Here is a 14,276-nt window from a genome sequence, read left to right on the forward strand (position 1 = left end):
TTTCAGCTTTTTAACCGAGAGAAGTACCATTTGTAACACTGGCTTTGAATTAACTCTTTCAGAAAGATTTGATCAAGCTAACCCCTTCTTGGAGCTGGCAGCTATCCTGAGTTTGTTCTTAAATTACAAGAAAAGACCAAATACATGTCAAGCTACTCTCAGATTAGACTCAGACAGATCTACGTATGGTATGAGGTACATCTGAACTATTGCTTCTGTACTGAAGGTGATTTCCCCTTAAATTCTTCCTGTAACAAAACCAATATTTCACTTTTACAGGTTTTCTTAAGTGCTTCTCTATTAAATGACTTGTGAAAGTTCAGTATCTTCTGCTTCATCATGGCCTGGGACACCAGAAATCACACTGTTTGGCTTTTGAAAGCATCAGTGTGATTTATTTAGTTTGAATGATGAAAGCAGCATAATACTCCAACATTATTTTAAATTTGTGACAAGATTTGCTAAATATTGGCCAATTTAAAAAGCTGGGTTTTAATTAGTGAACTTATCTTGCTACTAAAGAAATACTTACAGTTTAACAATTTTTAGCTAAGCATAAATTTCAAGTTGTAGTGTTTTTTACATATTAGGAATCAAATTCTTACAGCTTAAGGAAACACAATGATTTTAAGTTTTAGTGCCTTCTCTTCCACTGTACTGCAAGTGGAAGAATACTGTTTTAGTGACTCCTCTTCTATATGTTGCTGGATCTGTAAAAAAGTGTTTCTGGACATAAAAAATGTTTCTTTGTACATATTGTCCAACAGCAAAAGCAAAAAAATCAGTATCACAGTGAAATCATGTCTGTTGAAATATGATTCACTCTGATTACTATACACAGCACAGTATGTTTTAGTATTCTTTGCTATACTAGCTGAAAACATCTCATTTTTTAAATTCATGTGAATTTTGGTCTACTTCTACATTGCTAAGTTTCATAATTGCTGAAAGTAAATTCAGCACTCTATGCCAAAGGATGGAGAGTTTGTTTGCACACACCATTCCACAGCAGTACCCTGCAGTTGAGAGAGGCCATATCTGCACTGCAGTTTTGAGCTTCAGGAGATTATCTTGGGAGCCAAACATATCCTTTTTGGCATGTTTTCTTTCTTTAAGTGACCCAAATAACGTAACAGCTGCATCACTGTTTCTCAGTCTGGGGGTTTTACAGCATTAAATCGGGGGCATGTGTTGCAAACCTCTGCTTGTAACATTAGGGCATCTGGAGGTGATTCACTTTAGTGAGCTGAGTGCAACTAGCATAAACTCCGCTGTTTTGAAATGTGATTAAGTCCTGATGAAAAAGCACAGAAAAGAAGACTTTTGAGGGACTCAGTACGTCTTGAATACTGCACTACTTTAACAAAACCAGGCAGTGTATCCAGCATGCTGTGGCATGTGTTGCGTACACATATTAATTGATGCCACTGTATGTAGATTACTGCCCTCTACTGGAACGACAGGCAGTGTGTTTTACTTCAAATTGATTATCATGGAAATTAATTACACTGATTTTTTTGAGTTTGAGGTTTTTTGGAACCAAGGGCTACGAATTGCAGATGTTCATGATCCCCTCTTGTGGCATAGCTACTTGCTGCACTCAGCAATCTCTGTGCATTTGTCTTTGCTTACTTGCAGTAAGCTACATCAGAATGGGCTGACTGTCATAGTATTTTCTTTTTTGAACTGTAAACAAAAGCTGCAGAACAGCAGTCCTCTGCTGGGTGATCTAATGTCAGTCAATACACCTCCTACACTCTCAAACTTTTTAGCTTGTAATACTCAAAAGAAATAATAAAAAAATCTTCATTGATTGAAAACAATATTCCCAAAACTAAATTTATGATTTTCAACAGTTGTAAGACAGGCATCCCTTCTTTAAAATTATGAAAATCTGGAAAACTTATTTTGTCTTCTTTTTTTTTTCAGAATGAAGTTTATATTTTCATGTTTTTCAAATTTGCAATTAAAATATACTTCAGCTGAAGTGAAAGATGGGTTTCTCAACAATTTGACACTCAAGGAGATTATTTTCAAAGAAATGATGACGTATTGCAGCAATGGAATTAGACATGCTATGACAGAAAAACAATTCAGGAAGAGCAAGTGTGATGGTTTGAGTGTTCCCTGTCCCCCCACACTTTGAAAATCACCCAGACTAGACTCAGCCAGCTCTGGAAATATGAATGAAGATTATATTTACAGCTAGCACAATATTACAAGCAGATATTTAGAGTATATACAGTTATAGACAGAAATATACAAGGTAAAAAGTAATACAGAAACACAACTCCCCTCCCAGAAACCTGAGTCCCCAGGAGGGCCTCTCAACCACCCCTTCACCTTCCCCCTACCCCTCTCAACCTTACCCCAGTCCCGAGGAAGAATGGAGGTTCAGCCAGGGGGTTAGGAAGCAAAGTAGATTAGCACAAAATGGAGGGTGAGGTTAGAGAGATGCAGCTCAGCCAGCAGCCTGAGTGAGAGTGGTGCCGAGTGCCTTATCTATGTTTTGACTTATATTTTTATACATCTTAGCAAGCCTATGAGCGAAGTAGACATCACCATTGTTTTCCTTTCACAGCCTGTAATCTGGTTCTTCTCATCAAAACATTCTAGCCTGCTTCAAAGTAGCACAGCAATACGTAGTATCTACTCATATGAAATACAAAACACAAGAAGACAAATGTATGTCAAACCACTGCTGTGAAATAAGCTCACTGTGTGTAAGTACTGCACAAATCCAATTTTTAAGTCATCCCAAGTTCTCAAAATCCTTAAAAACTAATACTACAATATGGGACATTTTTGAACAGTTTTTTTTCCTTTGAACAAAAAAGAGCAGAAGAGTGGGAGTCCAGTCTCCAGGGCCTTACCGAGTCCAGAAATTTCCCATGTTTAGGAATTTACTGGCCAGCCACCAATAAGGCTGTATTGATGGGAATTATTATGGTGTTCACTTAGCAGCTAAAAGTTTATTGTGGATATAAATGTACTATATGAATGTTCTGGCATAGCTATTATTACAAATAAAATCATTTACATGGAGGTATGAAAACAGGTCTGTAGGATTACAGCCATATTAACAAATACAAAACACCTAACAGGAAGTAACTGAGAAGATGTGTAATTTAATATGCCATGACTGGTATTAAGAAGCAATCTTACGGTGCAAAAATGTCATTACAGTTCAATGTCAGACAAATAAGTTAAGTATTTGGGTGTCTATATGAGCTCCTATGTGTCACAGAAAAATATGAGCCTCGATAAAGATTTCTATTTAAATGTACAGGAACTTAATCAATATTGCACTGTATATACTGCTTCTGGAAAAACAGTACTATGATTTGTTTCCAGTAGTATGGTCTGCAAACGTCAGCAATAATTACAGTGTTCACAGGAATCCTCCATGCTGTAGCATACTGATGAGGTTATCAGCCTTCTTCTAGCCACATAGGTAAGACCTACAGGTGGAATGTACTGAGGCCTTGTATGTGTGCATAAAAATAAGGAGAGACATTTGTCTACTGAGAAATGAAAAAACGTTGCAGGTGGTGCTCAATGAACCACACAATGCCAATAGTGAAAACCAATAAAGAAATAAAAGCAAGTTGTACTATAAAAAGGGTCGACATCATAACTTTCTAGGGAAAAAAAAGGCATGCTTTCTAAAGACTAACGTGTCATTGCAGTTAGTGAACAGTCAAGCTCCAGAAAGAAGGAGACCTATCGAGGATCTTTTCTAAAGAGCTATGAAATATAAACTGACTGATTCAAATGGTATCCAGTTCTCCTACCAGCACTGATTCCCCATTTTACCAGCACATATTTGTATCTCATAATGTTAGGAAACTAAGCAATCAAAAATTAATTTATCTTAGGAAAATAATCTGTGATATAGCTGTCTTTGAGGGATCCCACAGGATTTGTTCAAATGCAGAATTTATGTATTAAATGTAAAACTAGAAGATTAATAGTGTTGCTGCCTCAGAAACCTCTGCTGCTGCTGCTGCTGCTACAGAGTCACTCCAACTCTTACACAGCAAACAGCTGTGGAGCTATGGGAGCCAGTATGAGAAAATTACAACTTTCTCTGGACTTTGAGACAGTAGGGAGTCCTCCATCACCCCCCTTCACAGTCTCATGCTGATACAGAAATACTTGGCAGGTCAAGCATATTGGTATTTTTGTAATTGTATTTCTGGAATTAACTTCTTGTTGCTGAGGGTCATGAGAACTCAGCAGCAGCAGAACTAACAATGGTGCTATTTTGCCACCATTGCCCCTTTTTCAGATTCAAACCACTGGTCTTCAGGGAGTGTCTAGGGAATGAGATGGAAATTAAAGAACACTGACATAATGTGCGTGAAAACAAGAACGTATATGCACTTTAAAGGAATTCACCTAAAAGCCCCTTCTAGCACAAATATAAAGTATATTGCACAATTAATATTATTAATTAAATCAGTAACTACTCTTTTAGCTTCTACATTTTAAGACTGATACAAGAGCAGAAAACTTCCTGGCATGCCTGACCAAATGAGTAAGTCACTTTATTTCTTTCTTCCCTGAAGCAGTCCATCCAGAATAAAGAACATCTTTCATAAGTTTTCTCCCTGACAAAGGACAGCTTTTCCCATTGATGGGGTCGGGTTAGGGGGGAATTCACAATCATATATCTTATCAACATACATGAGAATCAGCATCTTGTACTCTACAGTGTCCTGGAGGGGACACAAGACTGCAACATCTCTACCTTGCTTTCTAAAAGTGACTGTGCATGATTTTAACATAAAAGTATGCCCACCAAACCAGCCACAACAAATTTTTCATATCTCCCACGCTGCCTAATGTAAAATCGACCTGGAAAAGTCATTTTATAAAATAAAATCCACTGTTAACAGGTTTAAATAGATTAACCTGCCATATTTTAAATTTCAGTGACAGAATAATGCAGTAGGCTCCAAGTTGGTCCCACACCACAACTCCAGTGGTGGTTCTCTGAGAACTGGAAGCCTGATACACATTTCCTTTGGGATGCCCTAACATTGCCCTCAGGATACCACCACACCAGAGGTGAGTTCTGCTTCACAAGATATATACTTGCAAAATCAAATTCTTCAAAATGTTTGAGTCAACTGTAACTAAAAACTACGAGGCAACTATAGATGTAATGTTTCTTTAATTAGGCTCCAGAATTATGGGAGCCCTTGCCCTCATACAGACACAACAGAAAACTGCTATAATTCATATAGTTGAGGTTGTGACCACTAGGTTTTTTCAGACTCACTTTTATATCCTGTATTCCTCAGGATCAACAAATCAGTGGTCTCAGGGTGCACCATGTCACTAGAGGTTCAATTACAAACCTAGGCTTGCTCATTTGCACCCAGTAAAATCACAATAACTCACAATCCAACAAGTTACTTGTGAGATGAGAACAAGCATTGCTTTGATGAGTTTGCCAGATGCTGAATGTGGCAATTAGTTTCTGATGGACAAACTACTCTCCATTTTCTAATCTATTTCAGTTAATGTTCAGATTAATCTCTGATATAAATGCATTTCAGTCACATATGAAGAGATGCTTGTCTCTGCAAATCAGTGTGTAAGGTCTTCCCAAACAGTCACGGATACCCAAGAGTAGGCTTTCCATTTAAGTGCCCTAATTTTGGCTTCTTTAAACCAGAATTTTCTTTTAATCACATGCCTGCCAGTTTCAACTTTTGATACCATTTCAAACATAAAATCAGTCTTTGGTAGGGTGTGCCACTGTATGTTTTCATGCTGCTCGATTGAGACATTAATGGTCCATCTTTTGAAATAAAAACATGTAACCTCACAGAAAAGGTTCACGAGTCACTCTAGCACTAGTCTCTGATAAAAACTGTCTAAACTTGGCCAAGTAATAGAACTTTGAAATGTCAGCCTGAGCAAACCACTGGAGACTTGGTGGAGCACAGCAAAGCTCAAAACAGATGCTTCCCCAAAATCACCCCGGGCAGTTGTTTTTCTGGAAAGCTCTGCAGCTAAGCAGGAGCTGGGACAGTGTTCATGCAATCACAGCATCACAGAATCATTCAGTTTGGAAAAGACCTCAGTGATCATCAAGTCCAACCATTGACCCTACTTCACAAAGTTCACCCCTAAACCATATCCCCAAGAGCCACATCTAAACGACCTTTAAACATATCCAGGGGTGGTGACTCAACCACCTCCCCAGGCAGCCCACTCCTTCTGCAAATTTTTTTTCCTACTATCCAGTCCAAACCTACCCTGTGCCAGTTTGAGACCATTCCCTCTTGCTCTATTGCTAATTACCTGTGAGAAGAGACCAGTACCAACCTCTCCACAATGTCCTTTCATGTAGTTGTAGAGAGCAATGAGGTCTCCCCTCAGCCTCCTCTTTTTCAAATTAAATAGCCTTAGTTCCTCAGTCACTCATCGCAAGATTTATTCTCTATGCCCTTCACCGGTTTTGTTGCTCTCCTCTGCACTCACTCCAGCACCTCAGTATCTCTCTTGTATTGAGGTGTCCAAACCCACACACAATACTCAAGGTGTGGCCTCAGCAGCCCCAAGTACGGGGGCATAATCACCTCCCTACTCCTGCTGGACACAGTATACTGTCCAGGACCGCTGCTTCAGTAAGGCAGCAGAGACGATGTCAATGAAGAGATAAAAGGAATTGTACTTGAAAAGTTTGAGGAAATTGAATGGCAACATAATCTCGACAAGAGCACAACGTATTAAAAGCACTGTGGAACACAAAGCTCAAATGAGAAGAGCTGGAGCAAAAAAGCAAAAAGGAGCAAAGAGGGTGTATTTATGCTGTAGATAATAGTAATGGCAGTCTTACACAGCAGAAATCCCAGCAGCAATCTGTGTGGATTGATCAACCACAGCTATAGGCTAAACCTAGGAAATTGGAGACAAAGCTTTCTATCATTAGAAGAATATTAAGGTCACAGAGTCAAGTTTTCAAACTTTAGGAAGCCTCAGAATTGAAGTAATCTGTTTAATCCTAACTAGACCCTCCTCTCATTAGCCACTAGAACAAAGTCTTAACCTCACCTACACATGCATTTCCCAAGAATCCTGTTTGATGATAGACAATGGACTAGTGATGTATCCAACTTAAGCAGATGCTACAGGATGCCTGCTGCTTCTCTCACAGAGGAAAGCAGGCAAAGGTAGGAGATGACACACAGAGGAAAAGGGTTTCTCAGACTATGACAAGTAAAAAGTGGCTCTGTGGTTCCATCTTTCTCTGTTTCGTCTTCACCTGAAACACAACCTGACCAGACCTCCCGACACTGCAAGTAACTAATTCCTTGGGTGTACAACAATTAGACCCTGGAGGCCGATTTGCATGAGTGCCATGCAATAGGAAGCATAGAGAACCATAATTTGACTATTAAAACTAAAATCCAAGTTTTAACACTCAAGAGTTCCTGATATTCCTGAGTTCAATCTTATCATGCCTCTGGTTCCTATCTGTAAAATGGGAACAACATAACCTTACATCTTCTAGGAATACAATTAAAACATTCATGGTATGAACTATGCAAGATTCAGTGCTCCTAAGCACCATGCTTGTGAGCACTTGAAGGAATTTGTAATTCTGTGCTCAGTCCAGGATTTCATAAAGCTGCAGTACAGCAGGCTCTATGTTAGCAGATTCAGCAGTGGGGATGGTTAGCTTGTGTACTGAATGAGGCAGAAAAGTTTTGTGCAAAAAAAGGGGGATGTGATCATGTCACTTAATGACAATCCTACAACGTGAGGACGCTGCACTACAAAGCAGCAACAAGCATCTTTACTTTCTGGTGCTTCTTGACTATGAAGTATCAAATTTCAAAACTGAAGAATGCATTCTGGTTTATTTTAATATATAGCAACTGAAAGAATGCCAGGTAAAGGCTAACACTTTTCACCTACATCCAATGGATGCAATAACTACATCTTGTTATGTTTTACTGTAACAGGTGATTGTGATTTGGGTAGGGATCTCAGAATCACCTTAAGGTAATTTTTTTTTTCAAGAGCCTGTTCAACATGTAAGCCAAAGTTCTAAAGCAATGGTTTCCAATAATGGGTTAGTTGTTCAGAATCACAGCAGTACTTTATGTAACTTTTCAGATTCATAGGTCACTACTCCAACAAAGGAGTTAACATTCCGATACATTTCCTGATCAGTTTGTGAGTCCCAACTTAAACCATAAGCATAGTAAGAACACAAAAAGTGTAAAATATCTCAAAAAATAACAAAAAGCACCAAAACCTAAGGCTGCAATTTGTGGCACTGTAACGGATACGCTCATCATGTAAAATACAAATCTTCTATCTCAGGAAGAGTGATCAAGAGCTGCTGGGCACCACAGAACTTTCCTGAATAAAAGACAGTACAGAGCAGCCCTGTCCCAGGAGCATGCTGGGAGCCAGGATGCTGCTCATCATCTCTGATGTAAAGGGCAAGGGAGGGAAGGAGCACACTGTAACAGTCTTTTTATGCACAGCTTACTTTCCACAGCAACCAGCCATGTTGTCCGCCTCTTTGAAGGCAGCCCAGCCAAGGTTCAGCTTTCTCCTTGTTCTAGCCAACGTTCAGCTCCTTGCTCCAGCTCACACACTCACTGCCCAACCATGTACTGCTGCTGTCTGGTCCAGTGCACTGACAACAGGGGAGAACCACTTCCTAAGGAGCAGTGAGGAAAAGTCCTGAGTAACCCACTCTACTCTCAGTCCTAATCCTGCTGTGAGCCTGAAGGTAGACTAGAATCTCATGCAACCCCAGCAATTACATCGGCTTTACGAATCAAGCTGTCTTGTGCTTACCCTATTTACAGGTATTTGTTGTGTAACTGGTGCCTAAAACTTCAACAAATAGATAAAAAAGTGAAGCTGTCCAAAAGAGTAACTATGTAGGTTCCTGCAAAACCATCATCACAATGACGACTTAATCACAAGTCTTTCTTTGACTTGATGGTTGGAATACGGTTAAAAAAGGTTCTGTTTAGATCATTGATCATGAACACTAGTTACCAGTTGGGTTGGACTGATGCTCTGCCAGTCTGGACTGAACTACAATGTCAAACTTAAGAGAAACAAAAAGGAACTTGTACAACTATATACCTGGCTGGGACTGGACCTATTGTGATGGAGAATAAGCTGATCTGGCAACCAGCAAATAAAGATACATTCCAATCAGCTTCAATTCCTTGTCTTCTCATTAATAAAAGCTGGAAGAACAGGCATACGAATCTGGACTGCAGCTGCAGGGGCCAAACCAAAAAGTAAGTACGAAAACGAGGACGAAAATGCCAGAGACTTAAAAGCATCTGAACAAGAGAGTATATCTGGAATCAACAGATGTTACTTACATGCATTTTGTTATGCTGTTGGATATTTAATTTAAGGGCATATTATGAACAGCACTTAAGTGACGGCAACGTAAAAACCCAAGACATTAGTATTCTATCCACCTTAAACAAAAAGCCTGACTCCATCAATTTTTATACCAAGTTGCTTTAAGAAGCTGGCTACAGCTTCATGGCAGCCTGCCCAGGTCCTTTGCTCAATCAAGCAATAGTTGTCTCTGACAAAATGAGAAAAATTGCCAACAGTATCCTTGCTGTCTTTTGGTCTCTGCTATTATTATAGCAGTATATAGATTACATATAAGGACAAATGAATATTTTAGGTAGCTATAACACTGCAAAATCACCAGGTATAGTAAATAATTATTGAATTTACTTTCATTTAGAAAAAAAAGTATATTATTTTCAGTGTATATACATCAGAATAAATGCACTGTAAACATAAAGACCTACATCACACACGATATATATCTCTGTATTTTACCATACCAGTGTGTCAGAGTGCCCTAGGCAAGGTCAACCAAACTGCTAACAGTGCTGTAGGATGTGGCAGAGGAATCCATCTTTGCAAATATGCCTTCATTACACGTGATCCTGCTCATAAATCTTGATGTTTTGTTTTCCAGTGCAATAACTCTACCCTGCACTTCCATGTACCCTCTAGATCTTCCATTAAACGTTTTACAAATACAACTCAGACGTACGTTTGCATGAATGAAGCAAATGTGCTGCTGAATGTGACCCAACCTACTGGAGCACCTGCCCTGCTTTGTGTCCTTCTGGTCTCCACCTGGGGATGGTGAGACTGCGAGAGTCCAGTTTTCCATAGCAGTTAGGTGACCTAGAGCTATAAAAGCGTCGGCAGTAAATAAATAAATAAGTGTCCATATTTTTCTCTGGGAGTTGTGATCCTCCTCACATGCAAACCCTATGAATAACCAAACTGCACCTGAAAGTGACTTAGGAAACTGATCAGATAGGCAGGTGAATTCGCTTTCCAGAAGCAAACTCAACCCTCATGACTTCTGAGATGCTAAGATGCCTCCTACATGGGGCTACCTCAAAGTTTAGCACTTAGCCCGACCGTTTGTGGCATCATACCGACTATGCCCACCAAGATTTGGACAGATGGTGCCTGCACGGGGCTGGGGGGTTCCGACCTGCCTCTTGCCAGACCTGCCGGCGACTGCCAACCGCACCCGAGCCGGTAGCTGAGGCACAGAGCCCGGCGCTCCGGCGGCAGCAGCGGTGTTAAGTGTCCCCTAGCCGCCCCAGCCGTCCCCTGAGCGTCCCCTCGGAGCGGGGAGCCCCCTGCGCTGCTGAAGCCGAACATCCACCAGAGTCTACCTTCAGGCGACCGCGGACAGGTAGCGGCAGCCGTGGCGAGGTGGGACTGACCTGCAAGCCGCCGCTCCCGGACATTTCTCCACAGCAAGTCCCAAGCTTTGGCGGTAGAGTCCCGCAGCTGCTCACTCAGCGACCTCCGGAGCTGCGCTTTGACCGGGCGGCGCTGGCTGCTCATCCTTGGAGGCTCCGCATGCCGCCCCGGGCAGCCCCGCTCAGTGCCGCCGGCGTCTCCCCTCGCCGGGGACGGGCGGCGGCGGCCACATGAGGCCGCGGGGTAGACCCGCCGCGCTGCAGCTCGCGTCACCGCCGCTCTGCGCGGGCGGCCCCTTCACCTGAGCGCCGCCCGACACGCCGCCCGCCCCAGACCCCGGGGCAGCAGCGTTGCTGTCAGCCTTAGCGTCCCGTCCCGCGTCCGGCGCCTCGTCGCCCGTTTCCCTCCTTCCCTCCCCCGCAGTCTCAGCCTGCGGAGCGGGAAAGGTGCCCCAGGCTCTGGCCCGGCTCCTGCCCCGCGGGCAAGGCGGGTCGTCGGCCCTGCCCCAGAACGAGGGTCTCCTTCCTCGGCGTGACGGGCCAGCGACGGGAAATGGCCGCCCGCGCCCTCTGGCCTGGACGGGACCCCGCGCCCCTCGGTCTGAGAGGTACCTCGCAAGCTTCGCGCCTGTATGTGGTGATCTGATTTGGGAACTGTTGCGCCAAGCACTCCGCGGCCGCTCTGCTGTCAGAACCCAGCCGTGGGCACCCGGCTCGCCGCCTCTCGCTGCCCTCTCTGCCTGCCCCGGGGCATGAGCTTAGGGTATGTTTGTGCTGCCCAGGCAGCGACCGGGAGCCCTCAGCCGTCACCCTGTCCCCGCCGCCCAGCGCTGCGAGAGCCCCACTGCAAAAAGGCAGCGTTGGCCGCCCCAGGGCGAGGTGACAGAAAAACCTGGCCTACAGCTGGCCGTCTTTTTTCTCAGGAAGCTGTAGTAGGTACTTCACTCAAGCCGCGGCTTTCCCCAAATAAAGTTGTTTTCTCCTAGGTTTCTGTTTATCAACTCCCCACTCGAGCTCAAGCCACAGTCCACACAACACAGCCCCTCCCGCATCTTTCCCGCTTTCTCTGCATTCCACTCACCTCCCACCTCCCTCCCCCTGCATCATCTCTTAGACTGATGGTTTCAAAACTAAACCCTGGCAGCCACTTTTTTTTGCACACGTCTACAGACTAAAAGGAATCCCAATTCCTCCAGCTCTAGACAAGCCAGAGAGAAACATCACGGCCCTTATTCCATCCAGGAAACCAGTTTTGGGTCTCTGCTTCCTCTCTGATGTAGGAAATAATGTTGTTATAGTGGCCCTTTCCCTATCCTGGCCACTTATGGCGTGGATGACTCTCAGCATGACTGGCAGCAGAGAGTCCTACAGCTGAGAAGGACAAGAGAGGCTTCATTTCAGTTAGTCACAACCCATTACTTACTGATTACATTTGTCTTTGCAAAGCATTTGTGGTGTGCAACAAAGAGGTTCACTTTCCTGAAAGTGAGTGCTGCACACTGAACCAGCTGCATACCGTGGTAAAACAGACATGTTAAACATTGTCAATATCCCTGTGTCTTAATTAAAACCATAACTGCAATGTCGGCAATACTCATAGAAGCGAAAAGCAAACAAACAGATGTATTCCGTGTTACCACTCAGTTTTAATAATGTCTTCTGCTTTCCCTCTGATGTGAATTTGTTTTCTGTTGTCCCCGATCTGAAAATGTTCATCTTAAAAGACTGATAATAAACTACTCTATTAACAGTGAGCTTGCCCAGAATTTGTGAAGACGTTGTATGTCACTCCTCCAGTTCCAGCTATACAGTGTCCTCCAAATGACTGGACAAACTCTTATGAGAAAATGGATGGCTTCCAGAGATGGATGCATCCAAGATCTAGAAGGGAGATGGCATAATTATGTAAATACTCCCACATGCCATGATCCCAAGCAAACACCTGCTGATGTTAAAGGAAGAAGAGAGGATTACAGTTCCTACAATCAGCTCCTCTGCCTTGCAAATCTGCCTCTGACCTCTGCCTCACTTTATTTAATTCCCTGCCGACACAGCCATTACTCGTACATAAGACCTGCAGTAGCTGTTTCCTACTATTGGCTCCTATCTGCTAGGATCCTGGTAGAGATGAGAGATGTATTTCTGATGTACTCAGCTGGCCTATAAAGATCAACAATTACACACAGTCTAAAAGTGAAATAATAAAGTGAGTTTTGAATGTTTTGTATCATACTGCTGTGTCATGCTACCCACTACCCAGTCTGTGTCAGCCAGTACTGTAATCTTCAACAGTGCTCTTCTGGCAGCCGTACTTGAATGTGTCCTCTTACCATGCCCAGCCTGTCTGGAAGACAAATCTCCCTCTCTTCAGTTGCTTTCTGTGATGACCATAATGTAGTAATATGATAAAAAGGTACTCTTTTCCCTTCAATACTGGTTTTGAAGGAATTACTTTACGAAAAATGTCCCTGGACTTCCAGTTTGACTGAAACCAGCTAATTAGCAATGAGATACTAGCAATTGCTAATACCATAGAATCATAGAACCATGCCATTTCACTGCAGGTTACTGAGATAAACTCCAGTGATACAGCTCTGTTTCATAATCAGAACCAGATTTGAACTGACAAGCCTAGACCAAAATCTGTGGCAGGCACTGAGAAGAATCTTGCTTATTTCAGGTACTTTACTGCAAAAAACTAAATCCAGCAGTGGGATCAGATAGTGTACTGCTCTTCCCAGAGAAATCAGTACTATCAAGCAATGAGAAATGTCTTATGCAGCAACAAGCCCCTTCCTATTTTATGCCTTTAATCATTGTCAGCTGTTCATAAGAGCAACCAACACAGGCATTTTTGACATATTACACCTAGTAGTTACAGTAACAGCTCTTCTATGCAAGCTGCTTGAGGAAAGTTATGTGTCAGAGATCATTCATAGGTCAAAGATGTTTCATTTTCTTTTGGGGTATTAGAAGACAGGACTAAGTGGTAAAATTCTGATCTCCCTTCATGCATCTTCATCTCTTGGTTAAGTGCTCTTCTGTACAGCTCGAAATACTTTGACATCCTGGACAAGGTGGATAACATTTCTAGGGGAAATAAAAGGAAATCACATTCTCCATAGAAACAGGAATTTTCCTGCTTGATACAAGTCATGCCAAAATGTTTCTGTTCTGTTCAGAGTAATTGCCTAAAAAGACTGTATATGAAGAACAGAAAGGAGGAAATTCCCACTTGCCTTAGTATATATGTATTTTCTCGTTGACAACAGAACATTGTCAGGAATGAAAATGGTATGTGTCTTATGATCATGCAAGCATGTAAAAATGGGGGGAAATCTAAGCTAATTACACCCATGCTCTAATGCCACTGTGGCACAGAAGTCTGATGTTCTAATTATATATTTAGCAATTTATAGTTCCTCCCAGTCACCATGGTAATTAAATGCCAAGTTAATTGATACTACATAATAATCTGGCCTCTAATTAGTAATGTGTTTTTAATTTGCTACAGATTCCATT

The 14,276-nt window shown here is 42.3% G+C and overlaps 1 protein-coding gene across 2 annotated transcripts in view; it reads right to left on the reverse strand.

The window, feature by feature from the left end:
- STARD13 (StAR related lipid transfer domain containing 13) overlaps nucleotides 1-14,276 on the reverse strand; it is a 289,386-nt gene that overhangs the window by 152,629 nt on the left and 122,481 nt on the right. The window contains exon 1 of one of the 2 annotated variants that reach the window (XM_064172977.1): nucleotides 10,776-11,681. The exons of the other annotated variant lie outside the window; for it this stretch is intronic. Coding sequence (XP_064029047.1) covers nucleotides 10,776-10,899 — 124 coding nt within the window. The 5' untranslated portion in view covers nucleotides 10,900-11,681. Of the gene's footprint in view, nucleotides 1-10,775; nucleotides 11,682-14,276 lie in introns of those variants that run through there. 2 annotated transcript variants of the gene reach the window in all.

The sequence above is a fragment of the Pogoniulus pusillus genome, chromosome 3, assembly GCF_015220805.1.
Source record: "Pogoniulus pusillus isolate bPogPus1 chromosome 3, bPogPus1.pri, whole genome shotgun sequence".
NCBI classification, from domain to species: Eukaryota; Metazoa; Chordata; class Aves; order Piciformes; family Lybiidae; genus Pogoniulus; species Pogoniulus pusillus.